General features: G+C 38.2%; 1 protein-coding gene across 1 annotated transcript in view; it reads right to left on the reverse strand.

Annotated features, from left to right (window-relative positions):
- The window catches only part of nwk (FCH and double SH3 domains nervous wreck), a 493,235-nt gene that overhangs the window by 322,140 nt on the left and 151,040 nt on the right, over positions 1 to 20,055 (reverse strand). Inside the window, exon 9 of the mRNA XM_090406304.1 lies at positions 3,414 to 3,536. Within this exon, the coding sequence (XP_090262430.1) occupies positions 3,414 to 3,536 (123 nt within the window). The remainder of the gene's footprint in view (positions 1 to 3,413; positions 3,537 to 20,055) is intronic.

Consider the following 20,055-nt stretch of genomic DNA (forward strand, 5'->3'; position numbering starts at 1 on the left):
CACTTCCAGGGAGTTCAAACACTCATCGAGGGAGAGCACCCACTCTACCTCCACCAATCAGTCCACCAACTAATGAGCTGCAACTGCACCATCTACCACTACGACTAGTATTTTCACAGACAGTCATCAACATCCATGCCCACAGCAGGATTCAAACCCACAGCCTTTTGGCTGGAGAGCAGATGCACTAACCACTCGGCCAACCAGGCCGGCATCCATTAATTAATGCACGTTAAGAGAATACAATATACAATAGGAATAATTATAATTCATCAATCAGCTTAAATTTGAAAAAAAAAATTATGTATAATCTATATTAGAGGATAAAATCATCAAAGTTAATAAAAATCAATTGCTTAAATTTTTATTTAATGTCAAAACATTTGATTGAGCTACTTTCTTACAAAAAAATTAAGTAAAGATGTTTGAATAGTGCTCAATGTTTTCATCTTGTCATGCAATTTGCTATAGCTGGCGACTGCTTTATCAAGATTTCGGCAAACTTCGAAGCTTCATCCCATATCAGGATCAGCATCAAACAAAATTTCCTTAGCATGCTCAATGCGATTGAAAACTAGCAGAAATTCTGTTGTAGTAAGCTTCTTTTTTGTAACATTCTCTTCTTGTTTGCACTCTTTATCTTCTTCTTCATATGCACGCTGTTCTTCTAGTTGAAGGAGATCATTCTCGCTTAACTGTTCTCAATGGGAATCGAACAAGTTTCTCACATCTTTATTATCCAAGTTCATTAAATCGAAGTTCTTTTCCAAATGTGCTGATTTTCTTTAATAATGTTCAGCTGGGTTATTAAAACCAATGAAATCATTTGCACAGTAAGGTGAGACCTTCTGCCACACGGTTCTTTTATTACTGCAGCTTTCTTTATCAGTCTTTCTCTTTTCCATATCAGGGGTTAAATATAATAAAATCTTACACATATCTAAATTAAAACACAATGAAGGAAAAGTGATTGAGCAAGAGAACAGAGATTGCATGTGCTTGCAATGATAGCTTTAAGTCAACTGCCAAGTGTAGCCGGCCACCACCCACCGCACTGCTATTGTCTGCTACATTAAAAAGTGCAGCCGCTCACTGCAGATTGACAACAAAAAATTTTGCATGATGTAAAAAATTCTCCTTAACTGATTAATCACTCACTTAAAGCAGGAAATGGTATAATTGCACTCACTCATGCTAAATGATTATCGTGCATATGGAATTCGCACGCACTAAGAGGTTTTCCTTACAGTGGTGTACTTGGATTTTACAAAAGCTTTTGATAGATTGCCACACAACTAACTAATAAATAAATTGAAACATATTGGATTGGATAACACACTTCTAAGTTGGATCAGTGGCTGGCTGTCAGATAGGTATCAGAATGTTGCATATGGGGGTGCAGTATCCCGTAAGAGGAAGATCACTAGTGGTGAACCGCAGGGGTCAGTTTTGGGTCCGTTGTTGTTCAATTTGTATGTTAATGATATTGGAATGGGTTTAACTAGTGATATGCAGCTGTTTGTAGATGATGCAAAATTGCATAGAGCAATGCAGAGTCAAGTGTATGTTATGGCCTTAGAGGAGGACTTGAATAGATTGCATGAATGGGAAGGTAAGAAAGTGGAAAACTGTCAATTCATTGTTGCAAAGTGTAAGCTTTTGAGATTTGGTAAGCAATGATGGAATGCAAAGTATACACTTGGCAGGGAAACTTTAAAGGAAGTGGAGGAGATGAGAGATCTAGGGACAAGCACCTGAAATTCAGGGGTGCCACAAGTTGTGAAGACATCACATCGGATAAGGGCAATGATTCGGAGAACCCTGACATGCAGAAACAAAGAGATTATGATGCTATTGCATAAGGCCTTGATCAGGCCTCACATGGATTATTGTGCACAGATTTGTCGCCAGGTTTTCATGGTGATGAGGATATGTTAAAATGTGGAGTATGAGGACAGATTGAGAGAATCTAAGTTGCAAAGCCTCGTGAATAGGAGGAAGGGGGAGGGGGATAGGATTGAGACGTATAAGCTAGTCAGGGGTTGTTATCAGGTTGACATAGAAGAGATTTTTCATAGAATGGGAGATAAGAATAGAAAAAGAGGTCATCGCTGGAAGCTGTATAAAGAGGGTGTGAGGAGTAGGCTCTTTACATGGAGAGTAGTTGATGAGTGGACTGCATTTCCCAAGTGTGTTGTGAATGTAGACACATTGAATCAGTTTAAGGCACAGTTGGATGAGCATTGTGTGCAATAGTGTGTGTGCCTCCCACAATGAGTCTGACTTCATGAAGGTCAGATAATAATAACTACAACATTTCACAATCGGTATTCTCTGCATTCCCTGGCCTATAACTGCATTCTATCAGATATACTTGCCTATTTATTTCAACTTCACACTATAGATTTAAAATCTGTGCATGCAATCAACTTCCACAATTTGTGAACACAATTCCTCTGTAATCATTAACAGCACTCTCCCTCCTCTTTTCACATTTCTTCCTTCTGAAAAATTATATATCCTTCTGTTTCTATTCCCAACATCACATCCTTCTCAGATAACCAAGTTTCACTTTTTCCAATTATATTTGGTCATACTGACTCAATCAGTGCAACAAAGTCAGCTCTCTTGTTTTGAATACTCCTCACATTTCTGTACAAATATAACAATCCCTGTGTCCTTCAGGCCTTTCTACCAGCTCCAACATTCTCTATTCTAACTGCTATACCATACCTCTCTCTTCAGTGTGACCTCTCCCATTTCCCTGATCCTGATTCTCATTCCTATCTGTCTTATTCTCACCTTTATGCATTCCATCACCTTGTCCTCCTGCAACTACATCTTCAACCTTGTATCCATCTTCCTCCTGTTGTACAATCTGTTTGGTTGTGCTGTTCTGCTTCACAAATAGCCTCTGCTCGTTTACTGCATTATCTTCTTGACTCTGTGTCTTCTCAGAAACAATAGCCTTTCTAAATTCCCAACACTAAAGCCATTCAAATGCAAGCTTAAAATAAATGTGAACAGTACTTTGCAAATGAAAAACAAAGTAAGCCTTTATTCTTTAATGCCTATGAATTAAAAAATAAAGAAAGCATGAAAAGGATGAGCATCACTATATCTCTCCACACCCCCATCACACAAGCAGATACTTCATGGAAGGAAAGAACAGTTAAATTAATGTTGGACAGATGTCTCAGGGCATCTATTGTGATTCAGGATGGCTATTCCAAAATTATATTCAGCTTAGCTACCACCTGTAATTCTCTTAGTATTTTGTCATAAAAGGAACTTCTAAAATAAACAAAATATGCTATATATTCAGTCACAAGGCTATTTTAAAAATATACTTTTATCAATAAAGATCAAAATTTTAATGTGCTATAATAATAACTATGACTAATTTTACTTACCATTTGTGCATGTTCTTGAATAGTTGTAAAAGAAGACTGACATGCAGCACAAGTTAGTAACTCAGTCCTACTAATAAGCTGAATATAATCTTTGATTTTGTCATAAATGTCACAGTCAATAGTCTGTAACAAAAAGAAACAATATGTAAATAAAAATATTAAGAAAACGAAGCAATAAATTACATATTATTATACAAGGCAGAACTGATTGCAGGAAGCTCACACTAACCATTATTCACAATACCTCACAATACCCTATCATACCTCTCCTTACTCATTCACTGTTGGAGCATCACAACTACCTCTGACAATCCATACTAGTCATTTACCACTTTCCAAGAAAAAATCTAGTATAAACACCCTTCCTAACCCCAGTCATACTGAACTTCCAGAGAGAGATTCTCTCTCTCCTTATCATGGATTGAAAATTTTCTTGTGTCAATCTTATACAACCCCTTTAGTAACTTATAAGAGTATGTTTCTATCATGCTTCCTCTTTTCCTCCTGCCAACTAAACTTAGCAACTCACACATTCTCAACCTATTCTCAGAGGGAGTATTTTGCAAGCCTGTCACCAGCTGGGTTACTCGTTTCTGGATCCTCTCCACCACCTCCTGATCCAGAACAAACCCAGATGACCAAATCTGTGCATGCACAGTAGTCAAGATGTGGCACAGTAGTCAAGAGAGATAGCCTTCCTATTATTATTTGTCAGTGTGTTCTTCAACATACAAATAATCCTTTGAGCTACTTTGCCACTTTTGCAATATCTCCTCTGAACTTCAATTTTGTCCATCATCACTCCCAAATCCCTATTCTTATCAATTTTCTCTGATCCATTATCATTAATGTAATATAGAGTATGTAATCTGTTCATCACAAAGTGCATAACCATTAAAACATTAATGGTTATGTGGTAATGGTAAGGGGAGGCAACCGTAGCGGTGATGTGCAAGAAGAGCTGCGGATTTAGATAAGTTATTGTTGAAATAATTAATTGTATATGAGTGATTGTTTGAGTAAGAGCTGCTATAAAAGTTGTGCACTACTAGTATTATTAGTGTGCGGGATATTTGCCTAAACTTAATTACAAATTTGTTGTTATTAGACCTTAGAGTAGTAACTGGCAATTCTACTTACTTATTACAATAAGGTGACTGCTTCTTTGGATAGAGCAGAAGGATACACAGTAATATACTTAGATTTTGCAAAGGATTTTGATAGATTACCACATGATAAGTTGATAGTCAAACCAGAGCGGATGGGGGTTGGATATTAGATTAGTGCATTGGATTGGAGAATGGCTGTCTGATAGGTATCAACAAGTTGTGTATGGGGAGAGCAACATCCAGGAAAAGGAAAGTCACTAGCAGTGTGCCTCAGGGGTCTGTTTTAGTGCCATTACTGTTGAACTTGTATATTAATGATATTGGTGAAGATATGGATGGAGATATTCAGTTGTTTGCAGATGATGTGAAGTTGGGACAAACCATGAGGAAAAGAGAAGATGTTGTAGCTCTACAAGAAGACTTGAATAAATTGAGTGAGTGCACATGGGAATGTGAGTTCAATATTGCAAAATGTAAGGTTTTACAATTTGGGAAACAAAGATGCGATGCAGAATTTATGCTTGGTGAGGATATACTGTCGGAGGTGGAGGAACTAAGAGATCTGGGGGGTGATAGTGGATAAGGATCTAAAATTTAGGGAACACATTGCCAAAATTGTGAAGACAACTCAAAGGCTTCTGGGAATGATGCAGAGTTCCATTATATAAGGAACTCTGCATCATTCCTTATATAATGGAACAATCTAGTTCCATTATATAAGGCTTTGATTAAGCCACACATAGACTATTGTGCCCAGATTTGGTCACCTGGTTTTCAGAAGGATGAAGAGATGTTGGAAAGGGTCCAGAGGAGACTGATTAAGGTAGTTTCTAACCTCTGGAATGTCGAGTATGAGGAAAGATTGAGAAGATGCAACTTGCAGAGTCTAGTGGACAGTAGGAAGAGGGGAGATATGATAGAGACCTATAAGTTAATAAGGGGTTGTTATAGGATCAATTCCAGAGAGTTTCTACAGAAAATAGTGGGAGATCAGGTAGAGAACCAGAGGTTATCCCTGTAAACTGTATAAAGATGGTGTGAGTAGGGGAGTGAGAAGCAGGTTTTTTTCATGCAGAGTTGTGAATGATTGGAATGTCTTGCCTGAGAGTGTGGTGTCTACACAGAATTTCAGTGTGTTTAAAGCATGGTATGATGAGCTGTGTGTATGATAAAAGGACCTCCCAGATGAGTCCTTGACTCCATGGGGTCTTCAGTAATAATAATAATAATAAATCATCCTACAGAATGTCTACAACACTTTTATCAACTATTGTCCCCTCTGTAGTTTTGCATCATTGGCAAACAACTGAAACCCCCCCCTGCCTCAAATCATTCCCTATATCAATAATATACATATTACAAAGTAGCGACCCTAGCAAAGATCCTTGAGTACTGTACTGTACTAGTTACCCTCGATCTCTCCTAAATTCCACACTCTACCATATACTACTCTGGTAGCTGACCATCAGCCACCCATCCATGCCTTTAACTTCATATCCATTCCCATAATAAATTTTGTTTAATCCTTTATCCAAGTGTAAGCAAACAAAGTTTGCACCTGAAGTATCTTCAGGACTGAGGCAACTCTTGGTAAAGGTGGACCAAGAGCTTTCATCACTACTTGTCAAAGTATCTCCCATAATGCAAAGCACATCTCCTTGCAAAGACATGTATAATGCTATGCATTAAGGGAAGGGCACTATCCCAACCAGTTTCAACCTTTATTGAGGTTTCGTCAGTTCGAGCCAGACCCAGAGGTGGTGATACTAAGGTGGAAGCAATGGAGAAGTCATATTTACCTATACAAGTTGCCAAAAGGTGTCTCACCTTATTATTAAATTACTTTGGATTTTCACTTGGTTAGACTATAAAAAATTTAGTTTAATCCTTTATCCACGTGTAAGCAAACAAAATTTGCACCTGAAGTATCTTCAGGACTGAGACAACAACTCATGGTAAAGGTGGACCAAGCTCTCATTATGCATTATTGGAGATACAAGTAGTGATGAGAGCTTGGGTCCACCTTTACTGCAAGTTGCCTCAGTCCTGAAGATACTTCAAGTGCAAAATTTGTTTGCTTACACTTGGATAAAGGATTAAACTAAATTTATTATAGTCTAACCAAGTGAAAAAACTTCCAACATCTTCCTCTAAATCCAGAGTAATTTAATAATACGGTGAGACACCTTTTGGCAACTTGTATAGGTAAATATGACTTCTCCATTGCTTCCATCTTAGTATCACCACCTCTGGGTCTGGCTTCCACTGACGAGACCTCAATAAAGATCGAAACTGGTCTGGGTAGTGGCCCTTCCCTTAATGCATAGCATTATACATGTCCGCAAGGAGATGTGTTTTGCATTATGGGAGATATTAAGACAAGTAGTGATGGGAGCTTGGTCCACCTTTACCATGAGTTGCCTCAGTCCTTAAGATACTTCAGGTGCAAACTTTTTGCTTACACTTGGATTTATTATAGTCTAACCAAGTGAGGAAAACTTCCAACATATCCATTCCCATATGATCCATCTTATATTAGTTTCTTAAGCTGTCAAATGCATTTGCAAAGTTCAGCAGTATCATAGTGTAGCCATCTCCGTTTTCCAATTGAATTGGAAAACGGAGATGGTTTTGTAAAAGATAGCAGGATCTATCTTTTACAAAACTGTGCTACTCACCATAGAGTATTACATTATTACTCATGCATTTCTGAGTTCTATCTTAACCACTATTCTTGAGATCCTGACTGGTCTGTAATTTGCCGCTTTCATTTTATAGCTTTCTTTATATATAAAAGAAAATAAATTGAAGATGCCAAGAAATTATATTCTTGATTTAATCCTTTATCCAAGCTTAAACAAATGATGTTTGCACATGAAGTATCTTCATGACTGGGCTACTTGCTTATAGTGGCTAATGACTTCACATCAGTTGCCTTGGCATCTTTAATAACTAAGTGAAAAAAACTTTCAACATCAGTCTTTAAATCCAGAGTATTTTAATAATAAGGTTGTGTACTTGTATATGGTGGCTAATGACTTCATCAATTGCATTAGAATCCCACAACGCAAGGCATACATGTCTTAAGGATGTATGCTTTGCATTGTGGGATTTTAATGCAATTGATGAAGTCATTAGCCACCATATACAAGTAGCCCAGTCATGAAGATACTTTGCACACAAACATTGTTTGCTTACACTAGGATAAAGGATTACAAGAATATAATTTCTTGGCACCTTTGATTTATAGTATAACCAAGTGAAAAAACTTTCAATTTCTTCATATAATGGGATTATATTGCCCTCTTTCCATTCCCTTGTTAGTTGGAAAGAGGACAGGATTTTAATGCAATTAAAATTTAAAAATTTAATATTAGACACTCTCATATAATGTCTTGATGTGAGAATATCAAGACATTCTCACAACACATGAGCTGACATACCATCCAATCCCTCTGCTGTATTCACATTGATATTTTTCAATAAGCTGATCACTTCCAATTTGTCTACCTCAATTCTCAAATCAGCCTCTGCTGTTATAGTGGCAAATACAAAATTTCCATCTGGATAATATACCCTTGCAAGGTGATTACTTAATAAGTTAACTATTTCTTTGCTTCTGCACAATTGGCACTGATAAAAGTTACCCTTCCATAATAATTTTTCCTTTTTCTCACTACATAGTTTTTTGCTAAGATTTCTTTTTGTCTGCTTAGCTGATTTTCTCTCATAATCTGATTTAGCCCTCCTTACCACACTCCTTACCCTTTTTGCCTGCACATTGTATTGCTCAGGAGCATATTTATCACCTTTTTCTTTATATTTTTCTCCACAATGATTTCTTGTTTTGTAGCCACAGCTTTATTATTAGTATTATTATTACCCCAAGACCTCATGGAGTCAAAGACTCATCTGGGAGGTCCTTTTATCACACACGTCTCATCATACCGTGTCTTAAACACACTTAAACTCCTTGCAGACACCACACTCTCAGGCAAGGCATTCCAATCATTCACAACTCTGCATGAAAAACCTGCCTCTCACTCCCCTACTCACACCCTCTTTATACAGTTTCCAGGGATGACCTCTGGTTCTCCCCTGATCTCCCACTATTCTCTGTAGAACTTCTCCATCATTGATCCTATAACAACCCCTTACTAACTTGTAGATCTCTATCATATCTCCCCTCTTCCTCCTATCCACCAGACTCTGCAAATTACATCTTCTCAATATTTCCTCATACTCGACATTCCAGAGGTCAGAAACTACCTTAGTCATTCGCCTTTTGACCCTTTCCAACATCTCTTCATCCTTCTGAAAACCCGGTGACCAACTCTGGGCACAGTAGTCCATGTGTGGCTAATCAAAGCCTTATACAACGGAACAAGAATCTCCCTTTTTCTACATGTCAGTGTCAAAATCCTCCAAGCTGCATTGATCGCTTTTCCAGCTAACTCCTCATTCTATGCTACAGCTGCAAGCTGTCTCCTGAGCTCTTCACAATCATTCCCCCTTGTAGTTCCACATATACCCTTTTCTCACAGAGGTCCTCGCACTGCTGGCAACCATCCAGGTAATCACCTCATGGTCACTCTCACCAATTGGTGGATGATTTGATACCTCATTTATAATTACATCTCTCATTAGATGACCAAATTCAAGATCCTGAATCCTTGCATGCCCTCTGTTACATACTGTCTGAGGTAGTTATCCCTCAAAAACTCAAGAAACTCATTTTCATTACTTCCAGTTGCTATCTCATCATTCCAGTCTATATTGCCATAATTAAAATCACCCATAATGATCACCCTTTTCTTATTCGCTTGGCTAATTTGACTATACATTTCACTATCACCACCTTCCACATATTGCTACTCATTCATTTAACTACCACTTGGTTCATCCTCCTGACCCTGGTTATGTAGTGTGATACTACTTTCCATTCACTATTGATGCTGTTTCCTTGTAGCTGCATATGTTGGCAGTGTCCCAAACTGCCTCTTTATTTGTCATAATAACCAGTTTTGCAGTTTTATGTATAAACCCTTTTTTTGACTGAGAATCAGGGCCGGCCATCTTGAGGGGTACGATGCACCCGGGTCCCACGATCGAGTGGGCACAGTCGGTACACATTTGTGGAAACGTATTATATTTCGAATGTGTTTTTTTTTGTTTTCCTGTGCCAAAATCATTTGCAGGTAAGAGGTTTTATAATACGTTTATTTCGAATCCTTTAATTTTTAACCTTTGAAAAATATTGTAGGGTGCCAAATGGTTTCTTGCACCTGGTCCCCTTTATAGAGAAGGCCGGCCCTGCTGAGAATTCCACATGTTAAACAACATCCCATGAAAAGACTACATGTTCGCTTTCTCTGATCACAGGCAGAGTGGCTACCTTGGTTCTGGCTACATCTACTGATGATCTTACGACATCTAACACTCACTCTCAAATCCCTGGTCCTTATCAAATGATGCAGCAGATTTTTTTTTTTTTTTTTCATCTTGTTACATGTCTTTTCCTCCCTCCAATTTATGTATCCATAGTGGTAGTGCCCCATAATAACTGCTTGGCCTGCATTCATTGTGGTTGATCCATGGCATCAACCACAATGAATGCAGGCCATACAGTATGTTGTGTCCTGTTGACCTCAGAGCCTTAGCTGTTTCAGTTGTAATTTGAAATAACGATGACCTTGTTCATCTAGTACAAAGTCCAAAGCATCACCAAACAACTGATATCTCCTTACATACCATGAACTACTATACTGTCAATATATAAAAAAACAACAGCAATTAAACACTGCATCCACCTATATACACACACCTGACTCAGACTCCTCTCAGCTAAATCATCCCTGTAATCTAGCTATCTATTTTTTAAATGTCTCTGCCACCACGAAAAGTTGTAGACCTATAGTACATTAATACTGTAGGTGGGCTAGGGAATTTTATTATTTTATTACCTGGGCTGAAATCCCTGCTATAGAGATCAAACACTGGACTTTTTCAAGCTAATTCAGATCTCCAATAAGCAAGGTGGTGGTCTCACAGTGGATGATGAAATTCACTTCCCATTTAAAGACAACCACACGCATCCATACCCATTGCAAAATTTTAACCTTCAGCCCGTTGGTTGGAGGGCAGGTATGTTAACGACTTGGTCAACCAATTGACTATTCATTCCTGTCCATCATAATTTGTCATGAGTATAGTGTGTACACACACACACACACTGTTGTTTAAGATGTTCCTTCCATAATGAGTTGTGACTCCATGGAGGTCCTGAATAATAATAATAATTTAATATGCATTTTATTAGGAAACAATATTATTTCTATACACATGACCATAATTAGAGATTGTAACCAATATTGGTTACAACCTCTAATCAATACACACACACACACACACAGTTTATATTAATGAGCTCTCCCTCCTCAGTGAAGAAGAAGAGATACCAAAGACCTACAGTTTCTTCTTACAACCTTTCAGGAGAATGGTTATCATAAACATACCATTAATAAGCTTCTAATTAATCCACCTGCTCACCAGATTGAAAATAGTAATTATGTAAAAAGTGTTATATCCCTACTTCTATATCGCTAAAATCCACACTTCTTTTACTCCTCTATTCAAACTCCATTGCTTATTCATTACACCTAAACTGAAACATGACAGCATAAAGTATCCTGGAGTTTACCATCTTTGGTGTAACTGTAAAATGTCCTATTTTGGTCAGATGGAGAAATCCATTGAGTTGCATATCGAAGAGCATGTGAGGGACATCATGTATGGCAGAACTAGAGCCAGCTTGAGAGAAGAATTATTGAATCAACAGAAATTGTCCTCAATCCATTCCACCATAATACTTATCTCAGCTATAATAGTGATTGTTGGAAAAGAACTCCAGAAAAGATAAGTGCTCTTTTGAGTAATAACTGACAGTATTGTTTTAATTTTAGTGTTGCACTGTTTATTTTTGGTAAAGTAGTGTGTCTGCATGATTTTTGATTGATCTCATCCATCCCTTCAGGACAGGTAGAGTCCCTTAATGCAGCTGATTCATCACTCTTTGCTGCATCCCCTAAGGGTAGTATTTAACTGATTCATGACTATAATCCATGTGTGTTCGCTGAGCCAGTTTGCCTGTTTGCGGGATGAAAAACCCCAGATAAACTGGTGGAAAAAACCCTGCTGTCCATGCCCAAGACCGGCTAACTTGGCTGTGGCTGAGGAAGATCCTTAAGCTCCTCATGTCACCGATGGGAATTGAACCTAGGACACTCCTTCCCCAGGCATATGGTTGTGAAGCACAAAGCCACCAAGCTAACCGTGCAGACCAATATTGGTTACAACCTTTAATCAATACACACACACACTGTTTATATTAATTCTCTCCCTCCTCGGTGAAGAAGAAGAGATATCAAAGAACTACAGTTTCTTCTTACAACCTTTCAGGAGAATAGAGATTCCATAGTTGAGGATTAGCATGATTTTTTGCTGTGATTTATTAATTAAAATTACCTTATTTAAACAGAACACAATGGCGGTAATCATGAGGTCAACCATGCAAGCATCGACTGGTGCAACAAGGCAAGCGCCATGAAAATCAAGTGGCATTAACAACATACTTTTCAAAAATGATTTGATGTCATCAGTGTAATATGTATGCTTGGGAAAGATGTAAGAGATGTGTTTGTGGAGAGAATGAACTGGAGATGAGAGAAAGTGTGCATTTGTAGGATGTGCAATATATTATTAAACCATGAGTACATGAATGTGAAACAGACTGAATAAAATAAAAAATGGCATAAATGAAAGAAACGGAAGTGAAAAATAGTGATAAAAGAGTGAAAGGAAGTATGAATGAGGAAACAGAATTAAGGTGCAACAGAACGAGAGGTAGCAAGACTATGAGAACAACAGACAGTGAAACTGTTGCAATGCAAGATTTGATGAAACAGTTATTGGAAATGAAATGAGGAACATGCAGAGTGATTATAGACGTTTAGTGGAAACTAATGAAAGTGCACAAAAGAACAGAATGAAAGAAAAAAAGGGAAAAAGAGGTGATGAGTGATTCCAGGATAGCAGTGTATAGATATTCCATAGTTGAGGATTAGTTAATGAGTGAGAGAGAGAGAGAGAGTCCAAGGTCTGTTATCCAGGAAGGAGAATGAGTAGAGTAATTCGGGCGTTGGACAAGAGGAAGAAATGAGCAAGAAAATTAGTAATAGTTGTGGGGACAAATAATCTAAGTGGACATAAGGAGCATGTGAGGGCAAATATCAGGAGGTTATTGAGAAGAGTAAAAGATAACAGTGTAATGGGGGAAGGGTTGTCAGTGTGTTGCCAAGGTATGATAATGATGAGTTGAGATGGAGAGCCAGAATCATTAATGGTATGCTAGCAGAGCTAGCATACCATTAATGATTCTGTCATGTGACAAGAAGGGAGTACAGATTGTGGATATATGGCTTGTGTTTGAGGGAAGAATTGAATTATACAGCCATGATGGGTTACATTTGAATGGCTTTTGGAGTGAGTGCACTGGAGAAAGTGTTGCTAGATGGAAGTGCAGTGTGTTATGCAAGCAAGAGAATCAGAAGTGAAAGATCAGGAGAGTGGTATTGAAGAGAGAAAAGTGCTTGGCAGTGGAAACAGTAGTAGCATGAGAGACGAAGAAAGTACAGGAATGCAAGAGAAACATGGAAATGGGGGGGGGGGGGGAAGAGCTCAGGTGGATAGAGAGATATGGCATGGAGAGAGTGGATGTTGAAAGTAACAGTGAATGTGTGTATTGAGATGGAGTACATTGCAATGTGAGTTCGGAAGTTGAGACTGAAGGGATATATGTGGCAAGCGGTAATAAAGGTGATTGGACAAGGGCATGTGTGGTGAGGAAATCATAATGAAGAAGTGGCTTAGATAGGAATAGCTGGAGACCTATAAATGAACTGCTGTGTTTGTTTACAAATGCCAGAAGTATCAGAAATAAGGGAGGTGAAATGGTTTCACTGATTGAGTTTATTCATCCCAAAAATCATTGGAATGAGTCAAACATGGTTGAATGAAGATGATATCCTAATTGGAATAGAAATGGAACAATATAGTATTTTTCACGAGGATAGAAAGGACAAGAAGAGAAGAGGAGGAGGAGTGCTGCTGATGATAGCAGGGAAATTATGTCCATATAAAGTTGACATGAAAGATGAAATTGCGGCAATGGTTATGAGGCAGTGTGGTGTGAGGTGGTGGTTGACAAGAAGACATATTAATTGGATAGGCCAGGGAATGTGGATGGTGCTGATGAAGAAATCTAAAAACACCCAGGATTAGCGAGAAGGAAGGGTAATTATTATGGGTAACTTTAATTATGGCAGTATAGATTGGAACGAATAAATAGCATTTGAGAATAAGGAAAATGAATTTCTCGAGAGAACTATCCCAGGTAGCATGTAAAGGAAGGCAAGCGAGGATTGAGAGTTTTAGATCTTATAATTTCATCAGAGGATTAATTGTGAGTAGGGTTTCATACTTTCTCCAGTTGGTGAGAGTCATGAAGTGATCACCTGGGTTGTGTCTAGCCTTATGCAGACTTGTGTGAGGAATGGATATATGTGGAAGTACAAGGTTAATGATTATGACAAGCTTAGGAGACAGCTTGGAGCTGTATCATGGAATGAGGAGTTGAGTGTTAAGGAAATAGCTACTGCTTGGGAACTGACAAAGAAATACATAACAGCATCAATGTGTGTGTGTGTGTGTGAAGGGGGGGGGATATTCCAGAGGCCAAAAGACTGAATAAGGTAGGTGTAAAATGGATGAATGAGGGGCTTAAGAATAAAATCTAAAAGAACTTTTTAAAATTTTTTGGAAACAGTACAAGAAGAAGAATAATGGTAATAATCAGTTACATGAAAAGTATAAAGAAAAAAGCCAGGAGAGTGACTCAGTTAGTAAGAAAAACAAAATTGGAGTATGAGCAAAAATGGGCAAATCAAGCAAAGAAAAACCCTAGAGAGTTTTTTTTTTTTTTTTTTCCAAGTGTCAAGTAGAAGGAAGAATGATTATGGCAAGATATTAATGGATAGATGGATAGAATAGTAACTGCTGCAGAAGACATTCTTGAGGTATTCTGTAATCAATTTATAAGGGTGTTTCATCCTGATCAAAGTGGAATCATGAGAAACTTAAGTGTAGAGGACACAGGAGAGGATCACTTAATTGTGAGTGAGAAGGAGGTATTTGAGGATATAAATAACCTTTATGTCAATAAGATGATAGGCTTTGATGACATATCACCATGCATCTTAAGGGAATGTTAGCAGTAGCATTGGCATACCTGTTTAATAAGAGTTTTACAACAGCACAGGTTCCAAGGGAGTAAAAAGAATGTAAAATTGTTTCACTGCATAAAGGTGGTGATAAGACTGGCTACAAATTACAGACCAATCTGTATGTCTGGAGTTGTGGTGAAAGTACTAGAAAGACTGCTGAGAAGCAGGATACAGAAGTGGATTGATAACAGCAATATTCTCTGTGGCTATCAGCATGGGTTTGTTAAAGGAAGATCATGTTTTACTTACTATCTTATGTACTATAATATAAAGTGACAAATACCTTGGACAGGGGAGATGCATATACAGTGCTGTACTTGAATTTTGCAAAAGCTTTTCATAGATTACCATATAAGCTGTTAAATAAATTAAAACATATTGGACTAGATAACAGATTTCTGAGTTGGATCAGTGACTGGCTGTCAGATAGGTATCAGAAAGTTGTATATGGTGGTGCAGTATGCCGAAAGAGGAAAGTCACTAGTAGTGTGCTGCAGGGGTCAGTTTTGTGACCACTGTTGTTCAGTTTGTATATTAACGATATTAGGAAGGGTTTAACTAGTGATATGTAGATAATGCAAAATTGGGAAGAGCAATGTAGAGTCAAGCAGATGTTATGGCCTTACAGAAAGACTTTAATATATTTCATGAATGGGCAGGTAAGATGAAACTGTCAGTTTAATGTCCCAAAGTGTAAGGTTTTGAAATTTGTTAAGCAACGATAGGATACAAAGTATAAACTTGGTGGGGAAACTTTAAAGGAGGTAGAGGAGATGAGAGATATTGGACTGGTGGTGGATAAGGACATAAAATTCAGGGGCAAAATTGCACAAGTTGTGAAGCCATCAGATCGGATAATGGCAATGATGCGGAGGACACTGACATGCAAAAACAAATAAGTTATGCCATTGTATAAGGCCTTGATCAGGCCTGATATAGATTATTTTGCACAGATTTGATTTCCAGGTTTTTGTGGTGATGAAAATATGTTAGAAAGGTTCCAAAGAAGATTCACAAAGGTGGTCAGTGGTCTTGAGAATGTGGAGTACGAGGACAGATTGAAAGAATGTAAATTGCACAGCCTCATGAATAGGAAGAGGAGGGGGGGGGATATGATTGAGACATATAAGCTCGTCTGGAGTTGTTATCAGGTTGATATAGAGAAGATTTTTCATAGAATGGGAGACGAGTGTAGAAGAAGAGGCCATCACTGAAAATTGTATACGGAAGGTGTGAGCAGAGGAGTGAGAAGCATGTTCTTTGCAGAGAAAGTGGGTGGCAAGTTGAATGCATTGCCTACGTGTGTTGTTAATGTAGACACATTGAATCAGTTTAAGGCACGGTTGGATGAGCATGGTAAGCAATAGTGTGCACCTTCCACGATGAGTCTGACTTCATGATGTCAGATGTTAATAATAATACTTCAGTGATACAAGTGTCCTTTAGTATTGTTGCTTTTGGAGTTTAGTATAGTTTAAGTATAGTTTATACATTTGGTATTGCAGAAGTATAGCTTATAGTAAAGCATATTTAGTATAGTTAGTATAGTATAGTTGTAGTAGTTCCTAGTACTTGGCACTATTTGAATGATGGTGGCTGCTGCAGCTGAAATTATGAATGGCGTGTCACCAATATTCCCCCATTTAAGGACTACATTTTGCATAATATACTACAGGATTTTGTAATATACGGTGCTTGTGGTATGTTTGTACCTGGCAGTTCGGTATTGGCAGGTGAGAGATGGGGGAGTACATATATGCAGAAAATTTAGGAAATGGGAAGAACTTTGAGAATTAGAGATTATCATAACTGACCTTGGCAGTGTCTCACATCAGAAGTGGGAGAATATCGACCTAGCAGGACTAGTGTGTGATAGAGGGTGAGAATAACAAACGAAATATAAATGAAAAAATAAGAGTGGGGAAAGTTTGAATAATTGTGAAGTTTTTGGAGATGATCTTAATTGGGAGGATGAATGGTGAGCAAGAGTGGGTAGCTTGCACAGAGAGAGAGAGAGAGAGAGAGAGAGAGATAGATGCGCCGAAAGAAGAAGTGGAATGTCTTGGGAATGAGTCGAGAAGTGTGAAAGATGAGATTAAGTGAATGAAAGAGATGAATGCAAAGCGAATCTGAGTTGGAGGGAGAGAGTGTTATGGAAATGATAGAAGAGGAGAGAATAGAAACAGTAGGAGGGCAGGAATGAGAAGAATGCGAGGGCATGCTGGAACAAGGGATACAGAGATGCCAGGAAAGTAGGGGAACACGGAGAGAAAGTATTAGAAGAGAGAGAGTGAGGGATGCAGGCGAGCAATCAAGGAATAGAGTGGTAAGAGGTGTGATGTATGGAGACTTGATGATCCGTGGTGTGAAAGATGGGATGCTAGAGGAGTGTTTGCCTGGAGGAAATAGAAAGTGTGGCTATAGCAATTAAGCAGAGTGAAAAGATGGATGAAATGATTGTGATGGTGGGCACAAATGACTTGAGAGGCAGTGTAAATCATGTGGCAAGAGATCTGAGATTCATGCTTGAGGTTGTACAAAAGAAAACTCAGAGAAGGAAGACAGTGTATGTATGTTACCCAGGTATAATAATGATGAGCTGATTAGAAGAGCATTAATAATGAATAGTGTTCGATCTTGAATGATGGTTCTATCAAGAATAGAACTGCTCCATTCAAGATTTAACAAGAGAACAATATCAAGCAAAAGCACACTTGTACTCTTGGCAAAAAACAGATGTAATATGTGAAGATGCAGATATTAACTTTGCTTAAAAAGGAATTAAAATATAAAAGAGGTTGAATCTTAAATTAAAATGAAATCGAAGTAGGAAATAAATATTAAATTGTACTATGTTTAAGATTATTTGTCTAAAATAGATGGAATCTTAATTTGTCAAAAACATCAATGTTAAAATATGCCATGTATAAAGTCATGTATCATTGTGCGAACGAAAGTTCAAAGGTTGCAGTTTGACCACCAAAGATGACGTAACAAGCGATGAATAGGTATTTGTGGAGGGTGCAAGAAATTCGCGTTCCCCAAAAAAAGCGATGCGCGTTCAACAAGGAGGTGATGTCGCTCAATGACAGTAAATGGGAAAGCGTCGTAGACAAGTTTGGAGTGTGGAAAGAGGGTACTATAATGGGGTTTTAAAACGGATTCAAATCATTGAGAGAACTTCCTTTATGTTTTTCTCCTGGTTGCTGTGGTGTTCTCTGGTCGCATGTGCCTTCCCCATGGGTCTCCTGCTCAAAGTTGCTGAGCAGATCAGCATGCCTGATATCCGACAAGATGTGTGAAGAAGGCAAAGTGGTAGCATGTTTTCCATTGCTGAGTGACGCTAGTCGAAGAAAGTACAGCACGAGATGACGGCAATGTTCGAGTTTTAGACCGTCGGTGTGGATCTAACTGATGAGAAAGCAGCAAAGGATTCCTTTGAAAGTAAATCATGTTAGAAGCGGTGATGCAAAAAGTTCGTAAGCCCAGAAGAAACAAGTGGCGAATTCGGGACGAGCACGTGACTCCCATGTGGCGGCAATCCATCATACAGAGGGACAATCTATAACAAAGAACAGAGGGAAGGATCAAGAAATCATCTAACAAGGTGGTAATGTACAAATCTTCCTTTTTATGTGTTATCTATTGGTGACGAAGGTGTAAAATGGACAGAGTTTAGAAAAAGAAGAAAGAGAGATTTTTGAGACAGTTAGTCGAATTGAACTGGTAGGCTACGTTCATAAGTTGTCTAAACCAAGTTTAATGTGTATGGGTTGTTAGTAGCAGTAATCTAGTTTAATACCGACATCCATGTTTGTGATATAGATGAACATGAGATTCTCATGAGTATATTTGAATAGCCTGTCTGTTTGATTATTATTACCCTGCTTTACTTGTATTTTAGTATTAACCTTGATTTGCTTGATTATATGTGTTGTTTAAATAAATTGTAATGTTCTTAGATAAATAATAAATGTGTTTTCCCATGTATACCTCAGTTTGTCTGAGTAAGAGATTGAATTTTACCACTCACGAAAATATCGAACCCATGTTTAGAGGAAAAAAGGGGAATTTAAGATTGTCAAGGCCATGACTGTATACTGAGAACTCAATCTACCTAGCTACTTAATCTATATAAGATATTACTTGAATTCTGGGAAAGTTTTTTTGCATAAGAATTTCTATCCTACAGTTCTGACTGGTGCAGCATTAACAAATAAATTTCGTCAGAGCTCAAAGAGAGAAACAGCCCCAGAAAATCAGTTTAGAAGCCAGATTTCAGTAGGCACAAGGAGAACGATAGAGGTAAAATATTTAATTAAACAATGACATAACAATGACACAGCCGACAGGATGTGTTTGTTCCAAAGAAATAAAAGAACTGGATCAAATACCATGAATTGGTCTTCGGTCTCATACTCAGCAATCAGGACATTTTAAAAATTTTGGAAAAAGAAAAGGGGAGGGAACTTTGAAGATTAATCTTTATATAAGAGTATAAGCCAAGCATACAAGAATGTCTCTTCCATCTAGTTCGGATCTGAGCGACCCAAAATTTTTTAAAAGCATAAACCCCCAGCAGATTTTTCCTCAGTTCTCTGGAGAGGACACTGATGATGTCAGGGCTTTTTTTGACTACATGGAAGAGCTTAGGAAGATTGGGCAATGGAGTGACTTCCAGCTGCTTATTCTGCTTTGCAGTAAGCTAGTTGGAAGAGCAAAGAGTTTCTTTTACTCCTCGCCACTCCTAAAAGAGACTTTGGATTACCAGAGGTTTAGGGAAATCCTCATTTCCCAGTTTTCAAGGATGAAAAGTGTGGGACCCAGCCTCTGGAAGCTCCAAAAGATAGTGCAAAAGGAAGGAGAATGTGCCTCTGACTTTCACAACAGGCTGCTCTCATTTGCTAGTACTATAAATGTGCCCGATGAGGAGAAAGATCACTTGAAATGGGCCATATTCCAGCATTTTAGAGTTGGCCTAAGGCCAGAACTGAGGGAAACAGCATTCGGGAAGGGGATAACCACTTTGAGGGATTGTTTCGAGGCTGTAAAAGAAAGGGAACAGCTGCTTGGGGATATTTGTCCCGCAGCTGTAACAAGCCCAGTTAATATGATCAAGGAAAGTACATATGTGGGTAGAAATTCCAACCCAGCAAGGGAGGGAATGAACAGGAAGGAGAAACAGAAGGTGCA

Source organism: Typopeltis vanoorti, chromosome 16, assembly GCF_054136105.1.
Source record: "Typopeltis vanoorti isolate ZY-2024b chromosome 16, IOZ_Tvanoo_1.0, whole genome shotgun sequence".
Taxonomy (NCBI): Eukaryota; Metazoa; Arthropoda; class Arachnida; order Uropygi; family Thelyphonidae; genus Typopeltis; species Typopeltis vanoorti.